The sequence below is a fragment of the Mauremys mutica genome, chromosome 18, assembly GCF_020497125.1.
Source record: "Mauremys mutica isolate MM-2020 ecotype Southern chromosome 18, ASM2049712v1, whole genome shotgun sequence".
NCBI classification, from domain to species: Eukaryota; Metazoa; Chordata; order Testudines; family Geoemydidae; genus Mauremys; species Mauremys mutica.
In genome coordinates, this window is record NC_059089.1 from 26,078,259 (window position 1) to 26,092,860 (window position 14,602).

Genomic DNA, 14,602 nt, shown 5'->3' on the forward strand with positions numbered 1-14,602 from the left:
TTCCTCATATCAAATGCTCAAAATATTTGAGAAGACAAAATATCAAAACACTAGCATTAGGAAAAAAAATCCCAAATTATATTATGTAAACATGCTGAAAAAAGGGCATTACAATATCTTCGTACTGAGTTATCAACATTTTTTACATTCCTAAACCACAACTTTTTATTCCTTTACATTTTCAGCTATTCGAACTGTTAAGATTCTCACATATTAGAATATACAATGGTCAGACGTACACAAACAAAAGCAGGTAAGATAAAAACCTCTGCACATTGCATATAAGTAGTTGAGATGTTTCCCTGGAACAAGACACCACAACATTTAAGCTTCTGATGTTTAGTTGAGTACTTTAACCTCATATACTGAATATTTAAACCTCTATACTTATATATTATTGATTCACCTATTCCTCCTGCTCTTTCAAACACCAGTTTACTTCAGCTGTAGCCTAACTGGAGTTCTGTCACTTGATGCAATTTCTCTCAAGAGTCTATAAGAGACTCATATTTTCATTACAAACAGGCAATAAGCAAAGATTCCCATGCAACGAGGATCCCATACCAAACAAACATGGGTGATGTTTGTTCTTTATTTGCTTAACCCATTCTGTCAGAGCATCAAGCACTAAACAATACCTCCTGAGAACCAACTTTGCCTGATAGGTCCATGAACCTTAACATGAAGATGGGAACTAGAGAGCTCTTATTTGCCAGCTCTAACTTAGAGTCTTGACCTTGCTTCCAAGGACTTCAGTGGACTTGGATTATTATTTTTTATTACAAATATTTGCACTGTAAAAATGATAAACAAAATAGTATTTTTCAATTCACCTCATACAAGTACTGCAGTACAATGTCTTTGTCCCAAAAGTGCAACTTACAAATGTAGATTTTTGTTTGTTACATAACTGAACTCAAAACCAAAACAATGCAAAACTTCAGAGCCTACAAGTCCACTCAGTACTACTTCTTGTTCAGCCAATCGCTAAGACAAACAAGTTTGTTTACATTTACGAGGCATAATACTGCCTGCTTATTATTTATAATGTCACCAGAAAGTGAGAACAGGCATTTGTATGGCACTTCTGTAGCCAGCATTGCAAGATATTTATGTGCCAGATATGCTAAACATTCATATGCCACTTAATGCTTCGGCCACCATTCCAGAGGACATGCTTCCATGCTGATGACGCTCATTAAAAAAATAATGCATTAATTAAATTTGTGACTGAACTCCTTGGGGGAGAATTGTATGTCTCTGGCTCTATTTTACCCTCATTCTGCCATATATTTCAGGTTATAGGAGTCTCAGATGATGAACCAGCACATGTTGTTCATTTTAAGAACACTTTCACTGCAGATTTCACAAAATGTGAAGAAGGTACCAATGTGAGACTTCTACAGATAACTACAGCACTCAATTCAAGGTTTAAGAATCTGAAGTGCCTTCCAAAATCTGAGAGGGACGACGTGTGGAGCATGCTTTTTAAAGTATTAAAAGAACAACACTCCGATGCGGAAGCTACAGAACCCAAACCACCAAAAAAGAAAATCAATCTTCTGCTGGTGGCATCTGACTCAAATAATGAAAATGAACATGCGTTGGTCCACAGTGCTTTGGATTGTTATCGAGCAGAACCTGTAATTAGTATGGATGCATGTCCCCTGGAATGGTGGTTGAAGCATGAAGGGACATATGACTCTTTAGAGCATCTGGCACGTAAATATCTTGCGATGCCGGCTACAACAGTGCCATGAGAACGTCTGTTCTCACTTTCAGGTGACACTGTAAACAAGAAGTGGGCAGCATTATCTCCTCCAAATGTAAACAAACTTGTTTGTCTGAGTGATTGGCTGAACAAGAAGTAGGACTGAGTGGACTTGCAGGCTCTAAAATTTTACTTTGTTTTATTTTTTTAATGCAGGTTTTTTTTTTATATAAATTGTAAATTTGTAAGTTTGACTTTCATGATAAAGAGATTGCACTCCAGTACTTGTATTAGGAGAATTGAAAAATTCTATTTCTTTTGGTTTTTTACAGTGCAAATACTTGCAAACAAAAATAAATATAAAGTGAGCACTGTACACTTTGTATTGTGTTGGAACTGAAATCAATATATTTGAAAATGTAGAAAATATCCAAAAATATTTAAATAAATGGTATTCTATTCTTGTTTAACAGTGCAATTAATTGCGATTAATTTTTTTAATCACTTGACAACCCTGGAGGATACACATATACTAGTAGGCCTCCTAATCAGGAAAAGGCTATTAAATGCACAGCGGAGAGAGATCAATTGGACAATTAAGTCATAAAACAGTAATAATGGGTGACTATCCACAACTGGGCAAGGATAAGACAATCAGTTTTGACTCCTTAACTAACTTCTTCTTGGAACAGCAAGTTCCAGATCACACAAAAGGAGATCTCTAACTTGGTCCTAAATATATTACACAGGAGTTGATTGAAATATTAGTTATAGTTCAGTCATTAAGCAACAGTGACCATAATATAATTAAATTCAACAGCCTGTGAGAGAGACTGCACTAGAACTAGGATTGTTATTAAACTTTTAAAATGAGGGAGCTACTTAAAGAGACTACATCAAAAGTGCGGAAATTAAGCTATGTACGTGCACCATAGCAGAGTCAGAGAAAGTATGTATACCCTAAACAAAAAACGAAGCAGAAAGGCAAGAAATAAGGCAATATGATTAAATGGCAAGGTTCAAGAGGTTACTTGAGCCAAGTCAATACTGAAGAACAAATTGTGGCAGGTAAAATGTAAGATCGAAATTATGGTGGGTAAGTGGGAATTTGAAAAATAGCTACATAACTTAAAAACAAAAACAAAAAAAGGAGAAATTATCAGAAGCAGGAAGACTGCAAGAAAACTGGTGGATCCCACTGGACTACTAGGAAGTAAAGGGAGAAAATGAGGGCAAGCACACTACAGAGAAGCCAAATGATTTGTCTTCACCACAGAGGGCACCTTTGGCTTGGTTCCCTTTCACGGGGATTCGAAATATACTCACAGACTCTGCTGGGCTCCCTGGGTTTGGCTCCTCCCCAATATCCTTCCTGTTACATGGTTCCAAGAATTTCATAAGATATTATTTCTACCACTGAGATTTCACCAATAGATGTTTACCTCATCTCTTAATGCAACTGCAATTGACAGGAAGCAGCAATAAAAAACAAAGTCTGAAAAATTTTGATACTTTCCAGTCTCTTCCTCTCCTTGTTGAGACATCCATAGCATAGAAAAACAAGAAAGGCAGACATTCCCAAAACAGGGGTGAGGGCACAAGAGTACCCAAACAAACCCCATTAACAAATCCCAGGACAAATCTGGAAACAAATCCCAGAACAAATCCGGAGAGGACATCCCCCATTGAAAAAAGCTCTGATAAGGGATGGACATCAAGCAACCATTTTCCTATTTCTTTATCATCAATTTACTCTAATTTAGAATTACCAATCCTCTCTGCATCCCCATAGAAAACAAGGAAGCAGACAATTTGCACAGAAATTGTGACTTGCTTACAAAACCACTTCAGTGTATTACTTCCATGATAGACCTGATGTAAAGTTCTCAATGTTCAGTTCTCATGCTCAGTTGTTCTAGTTAATCCCTATCTTGAATTTTTCTTACCAGTTTATGCTAAATAAAAATATGTTTAAAATCCTCAGCATGATGGAACAACAGAAATGAGGCCTATGGGCCCAATTCATCCCCTGCTCTAACTCTTCAGATCTTTTTTGTGAGTGGAAGCATGAGGCACCAAGCTATTATCTCTTCTTCCCCTTCTGCCTCTTCTCCATGCATTAACTTAGGGGGCAGGCAACAAAAAACCCTTCTCCAGGAGAGAGAGAAGAGATTTCACGCTCATCCAGACATTTTTGCCTGTTTTCTCCCTTTCATTTTTCATTAAATATCAAGGGTACCAGGGAGTGACCAGGGAGTTACCATGAGAAAGCATATCAGTGCCTCAATTCTTTAGGATAAACGCTCCAGAAAATGCCTCAGCAAATACTTCCCTGCCTCCAATATGTACTCCACATAATTGGATTAGTATTGCCCTCCAGTTGCTCAAGTAGAGCTTTGAACTACGAGGGAATGAAGTCTTCAAGTCACTTGGCCAGATATGCAATAGGAAGTAATACGGTTACTCTCCCTCCTGTCCAGTGTCTCACTTGCAGAAACCAAGCAGTGACTTTCTTCTCCAGCCATCTCAGACTCCTTAGGAAAGGTCTGTCTGATTAACCACAGTTGGCGTAGTGAAAAGAGAGGTGAGAAAACACACATTTTGTGGTATTTTCCTATCTTCTGACCTTTCAAGTTCCTTCTATACTAAACATAAATAGAAGATTTCTAAGCTATATACAGTCAGCTCAAATTCTGCTCCCAGGCACTCATGCAACCACATATACTACAATGGGATTACATGCAACCAAAGGCAGAATTTAACCCTGTATCTGCTGCTTTCCCCTTGTTCTTTGTACATTTCTCCCTGAAAGTCTCCCTTGTAAGCATAGTTTGCTTTTTTTTTTTTTTTTTTAAATAGCAATGAATATGCAGTGGGTCCCACTGTACTATTGTCAGCATACAAGGCTAGGGAACTTGGGTCAGCGATAATAGTTTCTGTTCTTGCAATGGGTTCTGTTAGCAACATGCCACCACAAAGAGTCCCTGTGAAACAGGAATGAATGGAGGTGATGGAGAACACCCCTGCTTTTTCCTGGACTGACAATTGGCAACTAGGGCATTTGGCTTTTTGTTTCTTAGGGTTAGATCAGTACAAGTCTTTACCTGGACTTTATCGAGAGGCACTTCTCCTGGCTTGCTCTGCTGCTCCATGAGGCTCTCTCTCCTAACAGAAAGAGACAGGAGGCAGGCCACTGCTACACCTAGGTAACAGAGGCTGACAGGGACAGTGTGCATAGCTTTATTTCCCCAACAGGAGGTTCTCAGCAGGAGCCTGGCAAACAACAGATCTGAAATCTGATTTTTGTCACTTTTTTTGGGGGGTAGCAAAAGGAAATAGAAAACTAAGTAAAGGTTGCCCCAGAGCTTACTGGCCTGGAGTCATAAGGAACTGTTTTGATACAGCTCCAGCCCTCTCGCTCATTGTCTCTCTTCTCTATGTGAAGCACATTGTTTCTGTCTCCCAGTAGCAGTATTTATAATCAAGTTAGATTGCATTCACACGTCCATCAACAGAAGGGAGTGAGGTCATAATTACAGGATAGGTACAGCATCAGCAAGATATTCTCTGTTACCAACAGATGCTTTATTCATAAAACTTGCATATACAAATGTCCATGAAATGTCTTAACAGGATGAATTGTGACAGCTAAAGATAATGGTTGCCATCATGCTATGCTGTGTCAAATTACTGCATAGAGATGTTGATTTTTTTCCACATTGTTAACTTAAGTAAATTGACTACAAATAAATCTAATTATCATCAGAGGAACCCAAAGTGCAAGAATATTTTGCACCATTTCTCCAGAAGTGCAGTGACTTTTTGAGGACCAGATAGGAGAATAATTCTGAACAGCTGGAAAATATAATTGCAATATAACAAAGCAAAGGCCAACATTGTTTCTCAGAGCTAACCAATAGCCAGACCACAGCCAGACTTACCTTAAGATACAGAAGCAACTTTTGGCCCCAGAAGATAAGCGACAGAATCCAAATCTCTGTTTGCTGTCAATGTCTGTGAGCACAAATGTAAAGTTCTGGCCAACTTGGCTGACTGTAAGGCTAGAAATAAAGAGAACAAAAGGAAAAATTAATTTCAGCTTATTCAATGTTAGAAGTATCTAATCAGACTAAGTCATTGAACCTCATTTCCTCTCTCTGCAGAGCTTCTTTGGAAATTAACTTTGAGCATTCACTCTCTTTACAAATGCAAGTTTGAACCCATCTCTTGGGTTTTTTTGGAGATGGAACAGCAGTGGAAGAATTTCCTATGTCTTTAAAACAAACACTGACATGGCCATTGATTAGATTCAATACAATACATAGTGCCAACGAAACCCACATCCACTCTCAGTGCAAAACATTTCTATATCTTTCTTCACCCAGGGGATTGTTTTACTTTAAATGCAAATAGTATTTGGTCACATTACAGCTTTATATAGTATACTAATAGAGAAATACAAAATTAGTCAGTTTTCCAAATAGGCTGGGAATGAGCATAGCACTATCCCTCTAAAATGTATGGCTGATGAAGGCCTCACAGATGATTCCCCCAATTTGTCTATGCAACTATGCAATTTCCACTACAAGGCAGTATTGGCTAAAGTGGGAAACTAACAGCAGCACGGTAAGATAAAGGTAAATAAAACTTCTGTAACAAGTCAGTATCTTATTTTGATTGTCTGCCTCAAAATGTGAAAATCTTTAAATATACCTCCACAGCTGGTACTGTGGCTAAGCAGATGCTGAACTGATGCTAGTGTACCACTACAGTGACTTTTAAACCCCTATAGTGATAATATAGTTTGTATCTGATTTTCAAGATTATAATCCAATTCCACTCTACTGTAAGGTGCTTATTTGCCTCTTCTAAAAGAGTGCAAACAATGCAACAACATTGTTTAAAGATGATGGCTCCCTGCCATGCCAGAGTGGAAAGCACCACTATAGGAATATCCACTCACACTTGGAAAATAAAGCTTTTCATTGTATTAGAACATAGAAAAAAGCAATGCACCAAAAAGATAGAAGTAGGATGCAGAAGTATTATTTTTAACACTATAAATCATGAAGGATATTACTACTAGCAGTTTGAGGTCTAAAACACATTTGTAAAAAATAACAGCTCTCTCTATATTGCATATAACATAGGACCTTTTTTTAAAAAAAGGCATATTTCCAAAGTGAAATGCATAAAACATTTCATTTAGGGAGATATTTGATTTCTTTAAACATTATCATATTTCTGTCTAAATCTCACCTAATACAGAAATGCATAGATACCATGCTAGTAGGGGATATAAAAACCCCTAAAATTAGCAGACAGCAGGGCTGATTCACCATCATATCATCCCAGTTTTGCATTGGTGTAACTCCATTGCTTAAAATAAAACTGGAGTAATACAGTGTTGAAACCAGGACCAATATGTTTGTTTATTGGAGGCTTTATTGAATTCAGATTAGGGATTCATTTGAGAACTAGTGTTTGTATGAATTAGATTTTAATACAACTACAATTAACTATAAAATATTTACTGTTCAAATTATGCTCCAGCTTAAAGCCTACTATAAACACTGACAACTGAATAGCATTTGCACATGAAGCTATGAAGTATATTAACTCCATCTTGATGATCAAAGGGGAATACAAGGAAATTACTGTTAAATTCAGGCTCACTCAACAGATATAGTTACAGACAGAAATATCCTACTTTAAAAGTCTATTCTGAAATCTATAGCGCTATCTACAATGCCATCAATGAGTGTGTATGTGATCTTGTACATTCACACAACGCCCAATGAAAACCAAAAATGAGATGGACTTTCAATAAAGAAAGAGGCTTAGCATATAGGACAATAAATTCTACTATCCAATTTAAAAGGGAAAAACCTCTCAGTGGAGTCAAAAGGAGGAAGGAAAAAATGCTGAAGGGATGATAATATGAAGCACCAAGACAGACACATCCTCTACTTCTCCAAATTTGAAGGTGAACAAAGACTCAAATTCAAAAGCAATTTAACAGCCTGAGAATTAAGTACTGTAAGTATCACTAACCTACCCCTCCACTCTAACGTCCAAGAGAATGTTCCTATAAACCTCAAAGAACTACCGGGGACTACCACAAGCTCCATTCTTATTGGTGTTATGTTTTATCTGTAAGGTTTGGGTATAACGTTACTACAGTGATTTAATACTATGTTTTAAAAGAGGATTATATGCTTAATTTTAAGAAGTTTGAGAGCCAAGGGTATGTGAGAAATAGAATCTAAACTCAGTTAAAATTATGGAAAAAGAGGAAGCAGTCCTCATCTATGGAAGGAAGAAGCTTGTTTATTAAAAGACAAATCAGCAGAGAAAGCATAGGTAATATGATTAAGCATCATTGGGCATTATCTTTTTAATCAAACTTTGATTTCGATAATGCTTGGTGAATGGTCATGTTATTTGTATTTCAGTAGTGTGCAAAGAAACCATTTTGGAACATGGGATCATGTGTCTTTTTTTAAATGTGTATGTTTAAACTATCACTTTGGAATTCACAAGCCATGTGCCAATGGTTACTTAACATTTTACCTCCCTCATTATCTCTTTTTAGATTACAGGCTCTCTGATAAGACTGCTGAGGATGTGAGGGAGCTTCCCAAACCTAAGCCATTCTTTTTAGGTGACAAATCTGAGGAACTGTTCCAGATTGAGGTGTCATTAAAGGACGTTTTGGAACAAATTGATAAACTAAACAGTAATAAGTCACCAGGACCAGATGGTATTCCCCCAAGAGTTCTGAACGAACTCAAATATGAAACTGCAGAAGTACCAACTGTAGTCTGTAGCCTGGTCTACACTACGCATTTAAACCGATTTCAGTAGCGTTAAACCGATTTAACGCTGCACCCGTCCCACTAAGAGGCCCATTATATCGATATAAAGGGCTCTTTAAACTGGTTTCTGTACTCCTCCCCAACGAGAGGAGTAGCGCTAATATTGGTATTACCATATCGGATTAGGGTTAGTGTGGCCGCAAATCGACGGTATTGGCCTCCGGGCGGTATCCCACAGTGCACCACTGTGACTGTTCTGGACAGCAATCTGAACTAGGATGCAGTGGCTAGGTAGACAGGAAAAGACCTGCAAACTTTTGAATATCATTTCCTGTTTGCCCAGCGTGGAGCTCCGATCAGCACGGGTGGTGATGCAGTCCAAATCCAAAAAGAGCTCCAGCATGGACCATACGGATGTGATCGCTGTATGGGCAGACAAATCTGTTCTATCAGAGCTCCGTTACAGAAGACGAAATTCCAAAGCATTTTAAAAAAAATCTCCAGACAGAGGCCACAGCAGGGACTCAGCACACTGCTGCGTGACAAGCGTAACGGAAAGCCAAAGAATCAAATGGACGCTCATGAAGGGAGGGAGGGGGGACTGAGGACTCAAGCTATCCCACAGTTCCTGCAGTCTCCGAAAAGCATTTGCATTCTTGGCTGAGCTCCCAATGCCTGTAGGGTCAAACACATTGTCCGGGGTGGTTCAGGGCATAGCTCGTCAATTCCCCCCCCCAAAAAAAGGAAAAGGGAAAAAAATCGTCTCTTGACTCTTTTAAATGTCACCCTATGTGTACTGAATGCTGCTGGTAGAGTGATGCTGCGGCAGTGAACTGCAGCATCCTCGCCCCCCCTCCTTGGTGGCTGATGGTACAATATGACTGATATTCATCGTCATCATCAGCCTTGTGGCAGATGGTACAGTACAGAAGGACTGGTATCCGTCCTCATCATCAGCCCATGAGTGCTACTACTTCCCAGTAGATGGTACAGAGTACTACTACTTCCCAGTAGATGGTACAAACCGTCTTCATCATAGCAACAGGGGGCTGAGCTCCATCAGCCCCCACCCTTCATGTGTAAAGAAAAGATTCTGTTCTGCCTGGACTATCATAGCAGCGGGATGCTGGGCTCCTCTCCCCCACACTGCTTAATGTCCTGTCTGGACTATCATAGCAGCTGGAGGCTGCCTTCCCCTCATTTTATCTCACTAACAAGTCACTGTTTCTTATTCCTGCATTCTTTATTACTTCATCACACAAATGGGGGGATACTGCAACGGTAGCCCAGGAAGGCTGGGGGAGGAGGGAAGCAACAGGTAGGGTTGTTGCAGGGGCACCTCCTGTGAATGGCATGCAGCTCATCATTTCTGCGGGATCTGACACGGAGCGGCTGTGCTTTCTGGTTCTCTGATACACTGGTTCTCTAGTACACTTGCCCCACACTCTAGGCAGGACTGATTCTATTTTTAGATACCATAAAGGAGGGATTGACTCGGGAAGTCATTCCCATTTTTGTCTTTTGCGCCCCCGGCCGATCTCAGCCAGGGGCACCCATGATAGCAGCAGAGAGTACAGCACAGAAGGACTGGTAACCGTCATCTCATTGCCAATTTACAATGGAAGCAGATGGTACAGAACGGCTGATAACCATCTCTGCTATCATGCAAAAGCAAATGAATGCTGCTGTGTAGCGCTGCTCAATCGCCTCTGTCAGCGGCATCTAGTACACATACGGTGACAGTGACAAAAGGCAAAACAGGCTCCATGGTTGCCATGCTATGTCGTCTGCCAGGGCAATCCAGGGGAAAAGGGCGCAAAATGATTGTCTGACGTTGCTTTCCCAGAGGAAGGAGTGACTGACGACATTTACCCAGAACCATCCGCGACAATGATTTTTGCCCCATCAGGCACTGGGATCTCAACCCAGAATTCCAAGGGGCGGGGGAGACTGCGGGAACTATGGGATAGCTACGGAATAGCTACCCACAGTGCAACGCTCCAGAAATCGATGCTAGCCTCGGACCGTGGACGCACACCACCGAATTAATGTGCTTAGTGTGACCGCGTGCACTCGATTTTATACAATCTGTTTTACTAAACTGGTTTATGTAAAATCGGAATAATCCCGTAGTGTAGACGTACCCTGTAACTTATCATTTAAATCAGCTTCTGTACCAAATGATGTTATATGGAAAAAGGCCTGTTTAATAGCTCCTGAGACAAAGCACCACAATCTCCCCTCCCCACCTGCTTAGGTGTAAATTCTAAAAAGATTTTTAAAGTAACCATGGACAGATGTATCCCTGATTCTAGAGAGCCGGTTTAGACTGATCCAAGTTTAACTGGACTGGGCATGACTATCTCCAGCAGTTGGAGAATAGCCATCTGCTTGGGCATAGAAGAGGTATTAGTATTATGCATTTTCCCACTTTTACATTTCAGCCAAGCATTTACAAGGAAGTAATTTAGATATTTTACCCTAGCATTTACAGGGAACTAATTTAACCCCAAGGGACAGATAACGGCATGGTGCCTTTTGGCCATTTTCCTTTTAAAAACACCATTATGACCTCTGGGGGAAAAAAACACATTTTAGTGGTTTCTCCCTCATTTGAGATATATCCTGTCTCTGTCATCCTGGTTTAATGCTCACTTCTGAGGTCCGTTTGACAAGCAATTCAATCTGCCTGCCAGAATATTCTTCTTCTGTGCACTGAAGTTTTCCTAACCTGGCAAGATTGAATCAGCTCCTCTTCCTACTTGCTGCAAGATACAGCGTTATTGAATTTGTCCATTAGGATCATTACGTTTCCTTGACTTCAGATGTGTTCTCAGCTACAGTGTGGATAATATTGAATATTATCTATGCTATGAGTGTAATTTAGACATTATCAAATTAGATTGTACATCTCAAAGTCAGTGCAACTCAAAATGAACATTTCCAGCAGAAAGCTCTTGAGACTTCATGGCCTATAACCAATAAAGTTTGCCTCACTCTTATTGTATGTATGAAAAAAAGGCTATTAATGTTGAGTTTGGTGGTTCCAAAGTTATTCATATTCCTACAGATTCATGCTTGCAGTATAACTACGCTGCACTATTTTCTTCCTTTCCAGAGGCACTTCACAAAGTTTTGAAGATGCTTCAAATTACTCAGTAGAAAATGGATGCTCCATTTTTAAGTGTGTTAGTGGCAATGATGCAAATTTAGATGCCTCAACGTGTACTAAAACCTTCAGCACACAAAATAAGGCAGTTTTACAATTAGATGTTCATGATATACACTTCAAAGGCTTGTGATTAGCTTTAAAGTCTCAATAAATTATTTGTCATCATCCTGAAGATGTGCTCTGTAAGAAGTTTGAACACTCCTTTAGTTTTTGATACCCAGTTGTCTGAAATTGCTATGCCTAAATCAAAAGGACTTTGGAGAGAGACAGATGTTGCCATTAGCAACTCATTGGCTTCTATTTGTGGAAGAGCTAATACCAATAATAAACACATAGTTGGAAGAACAGGACATCTGAAATGTTCCTGCTGTCGAGACACATTCTCTAAACAGGTGTAGTAGTACAAATCTAGAGGATAAATCTGCTGGAACATGCAAGTGTCTCATTCATTTTTAATGTGACCTCCACAAGTCAGAGCTTAATGCGTAATACTTGCAGTCTATAAATTTAAATGACAAGATTTACTCATGGGCATGACATTCCCACAGATAAGGTGTCCTTTACCATAGAAAGAATTTTAACAGCAAATTGTAATACTGTTACTTTGGGCCTGTGAAGTGGTGACTGAAAGGTTTACTTCCTCCAATAACAAAAATTACAGATGCAGGCATAATATAATGACACATGAAAAGAAGGGAGTTATAAATCTGTTATAGAATGTCCAGGGAGATTGGAAGTTTTCACCTATTGGCTTTTGTATGTTACCATTCTTCATGTCCGATTAGTGTCCATTTATTCTTTTACGTAGGGACTGTCCAGTTTGGCCAATGTACATGGCAGAGGGGCACTGCTGGCACATGATGGTATATATAACATTAGTAGACGTGCAGGTGAATGAGCCCTTGATGGCATGGCTGATGTGGTTGGGTCCTCTGATGGTGTCGCTAGAGTAGATATGAGGACAGAGTAGGCAACGAGGTTTGCTACAGGGATTGGTTCCTGGGTTGGTGTTTCTGTGGTGTGGTGTGTAGTTGCTGGTGAGTATTTGCTCCAGGTTGAGGGGTTGTCTGTAAGCAAGGACTGGCCTGCCTCCCAAGGTCTGTGAGAGTGAGGGATTGTTTTCCAGGATAGGTTGTAGATCGTTGATAATGCGCTGGAGACGTTTTAGCTGGGGGCTATATGTGATGGCCAGTGGTGTTCTGTTATTTTCCTTGTTGGGCCTGTCCTATAGTAGGTGATTTCTGGGTACCCGTCTCGCTCTGTCCATCTGTTTCCTCACTTCCCCAGGTGGGTATGTAGTTTTAAGAATGCTTGATAAAGATCTTGTAGGTGTTTGTCTCTGTCTGAGGGACTGGAGCAAAATTCAATAACGAAGTATCTCTGATATCTTATGTCAGCATCTGTTCCTACCCATATAAAATCATACTATCTTTCTGGTGCTCTGGGAGAGTCTTGAACCACAAGATCACTAACATCCTATAGAGAACACTATAATGCCTAGTTACTGGAAAATTCTGACACTAAACATCTCCATTGTTACAGATAGATGAACTAAGAAAATGGGAATCTAGCAACTGGAAACTATTTAAAAGGCCTATAATGAAACAGGATTAATGTTTTTCTCCATTGCTTTGTTCAGAAAAGCAACTTTTATTGTACCAAAACCAAAGCTCCTAAATTGCCCTCAGGAATAAGAATGCTGATAACTGGAGAGCTAATCAAATATACATTTCTTCAGGCATATACAGGAGGTTAAAATCCCTCTAATGTTGAATTGAGGAGGAAAACGCTTTTAGGAGAAATATTTTCTTGACTTAAGATGCCAGAACTCAAAGTACTGTATATGCTCGTTCAGAAGCCGAATATTTTTTTAGTAAAAAAGGGAAGCACCAGAGAAGGGGGTCAGCAGAGAGGGAGCAAAGAGAGGCAGCACAGCCAGCAGAGCCAAAAGGGAAGAGGCGGGGCCAGAGTCTCTCCGCTTCCGGGCATGCTGCTCTCCCCCCAGCCTCTGAAGCAGCTGCGGCCGCGCCGCCCAGCCCAGCAGAGCAGGCTGCGGCCGCGCCGCCCACTCTGGACCGCTGGAGCAGGCTGCAGCCGCACTGCCCAGCCTGCCGGAGCAGCTCCAGCCAGATACATCCTCCCCTGGCACTCCCCAGATAAGGTGGGAAGGGATGGGATGGGGAGAGTGCAGGGGTCCTGGGCTAGGGGTGGGGTCACGTGAGGGGTGGTCACAGGGGTTACTCCCCTGACTCCCAGTTTCTCCCCCCCAAAAAATTTCTCCACCAGTTGCTGTCCCGGCCTGTCAGGGTAAGCAGCTGGTGCACCGGGACACTTTGTTTACTTAGGTTTACCTCCGTGCCTGCGGACACTCGAGGTAAACAAACCATCTCGGCCCACCAGTGGCTTATCCTGATGGCCCGGGAGTCAAAGTTTGCTGACCCCTGAATTAAAGGGTCGGCTTATGAATGGGTTATAAAAAATTTCCATTTTTACTTATCCATCTTGGGGGGTGGGTCAGCTTATAAACGTACCGGTTTATGATCAATTATATACGATATTTACTGAGCATATTGGGGGTGGGGGGGATTGCAGCAATAATTTCAGAACTCATTTAATTATGTGGCCAGTTGTTCACTAATTTCACTTTATTTCAAATATAGTGTAATGTAAATGAATATAAAAGAGATCAGCTGTTGGATTGCAGCAGTTGGAAACAGACAAGACCTATAAAATTAAACCTATCTCCCTGCAAATTCCAGGTATAGCCTTTCAGAGAGAACGCTACATATTTATCTGATACTATTCTTGATTGCAGCAAAGTCCAGGAAAGCAACTTGCAACTGTGAATCAATAGTATCTTTTCATTTTTCTTTGGTAATTATAAACCTATATTTAATATAT

At 40.3% G+C, this 14,602-nt stretch overlaps 1 protein-coding gene across 7 annotated transcripts in view; it reads right to left on the minus strand.

The window, feature by feature from the left end:
- Positions 1 to 14,602, minus strand: part of DENND1A (DENN domain containing 1A) — a 363,162-nt gene that overhangs the window by 238,692 nt on the left and 109,868 nt on the right. For all 7 annotated transcript variants that reach the window (XM_044992540.1, XM_044992536.1, XM_044992539.1 and 4 more), the window contains one exon: positions 5,653 to 5,772. In XM_044992540.1, the coding sequence (XP_044848475.1) occupies positions 5,653 to 5,772 (120 nt within the window). The remainder of the gene's footprint in view (positions 1 to 5,652; positions 5,773 to 14,602) is intronic.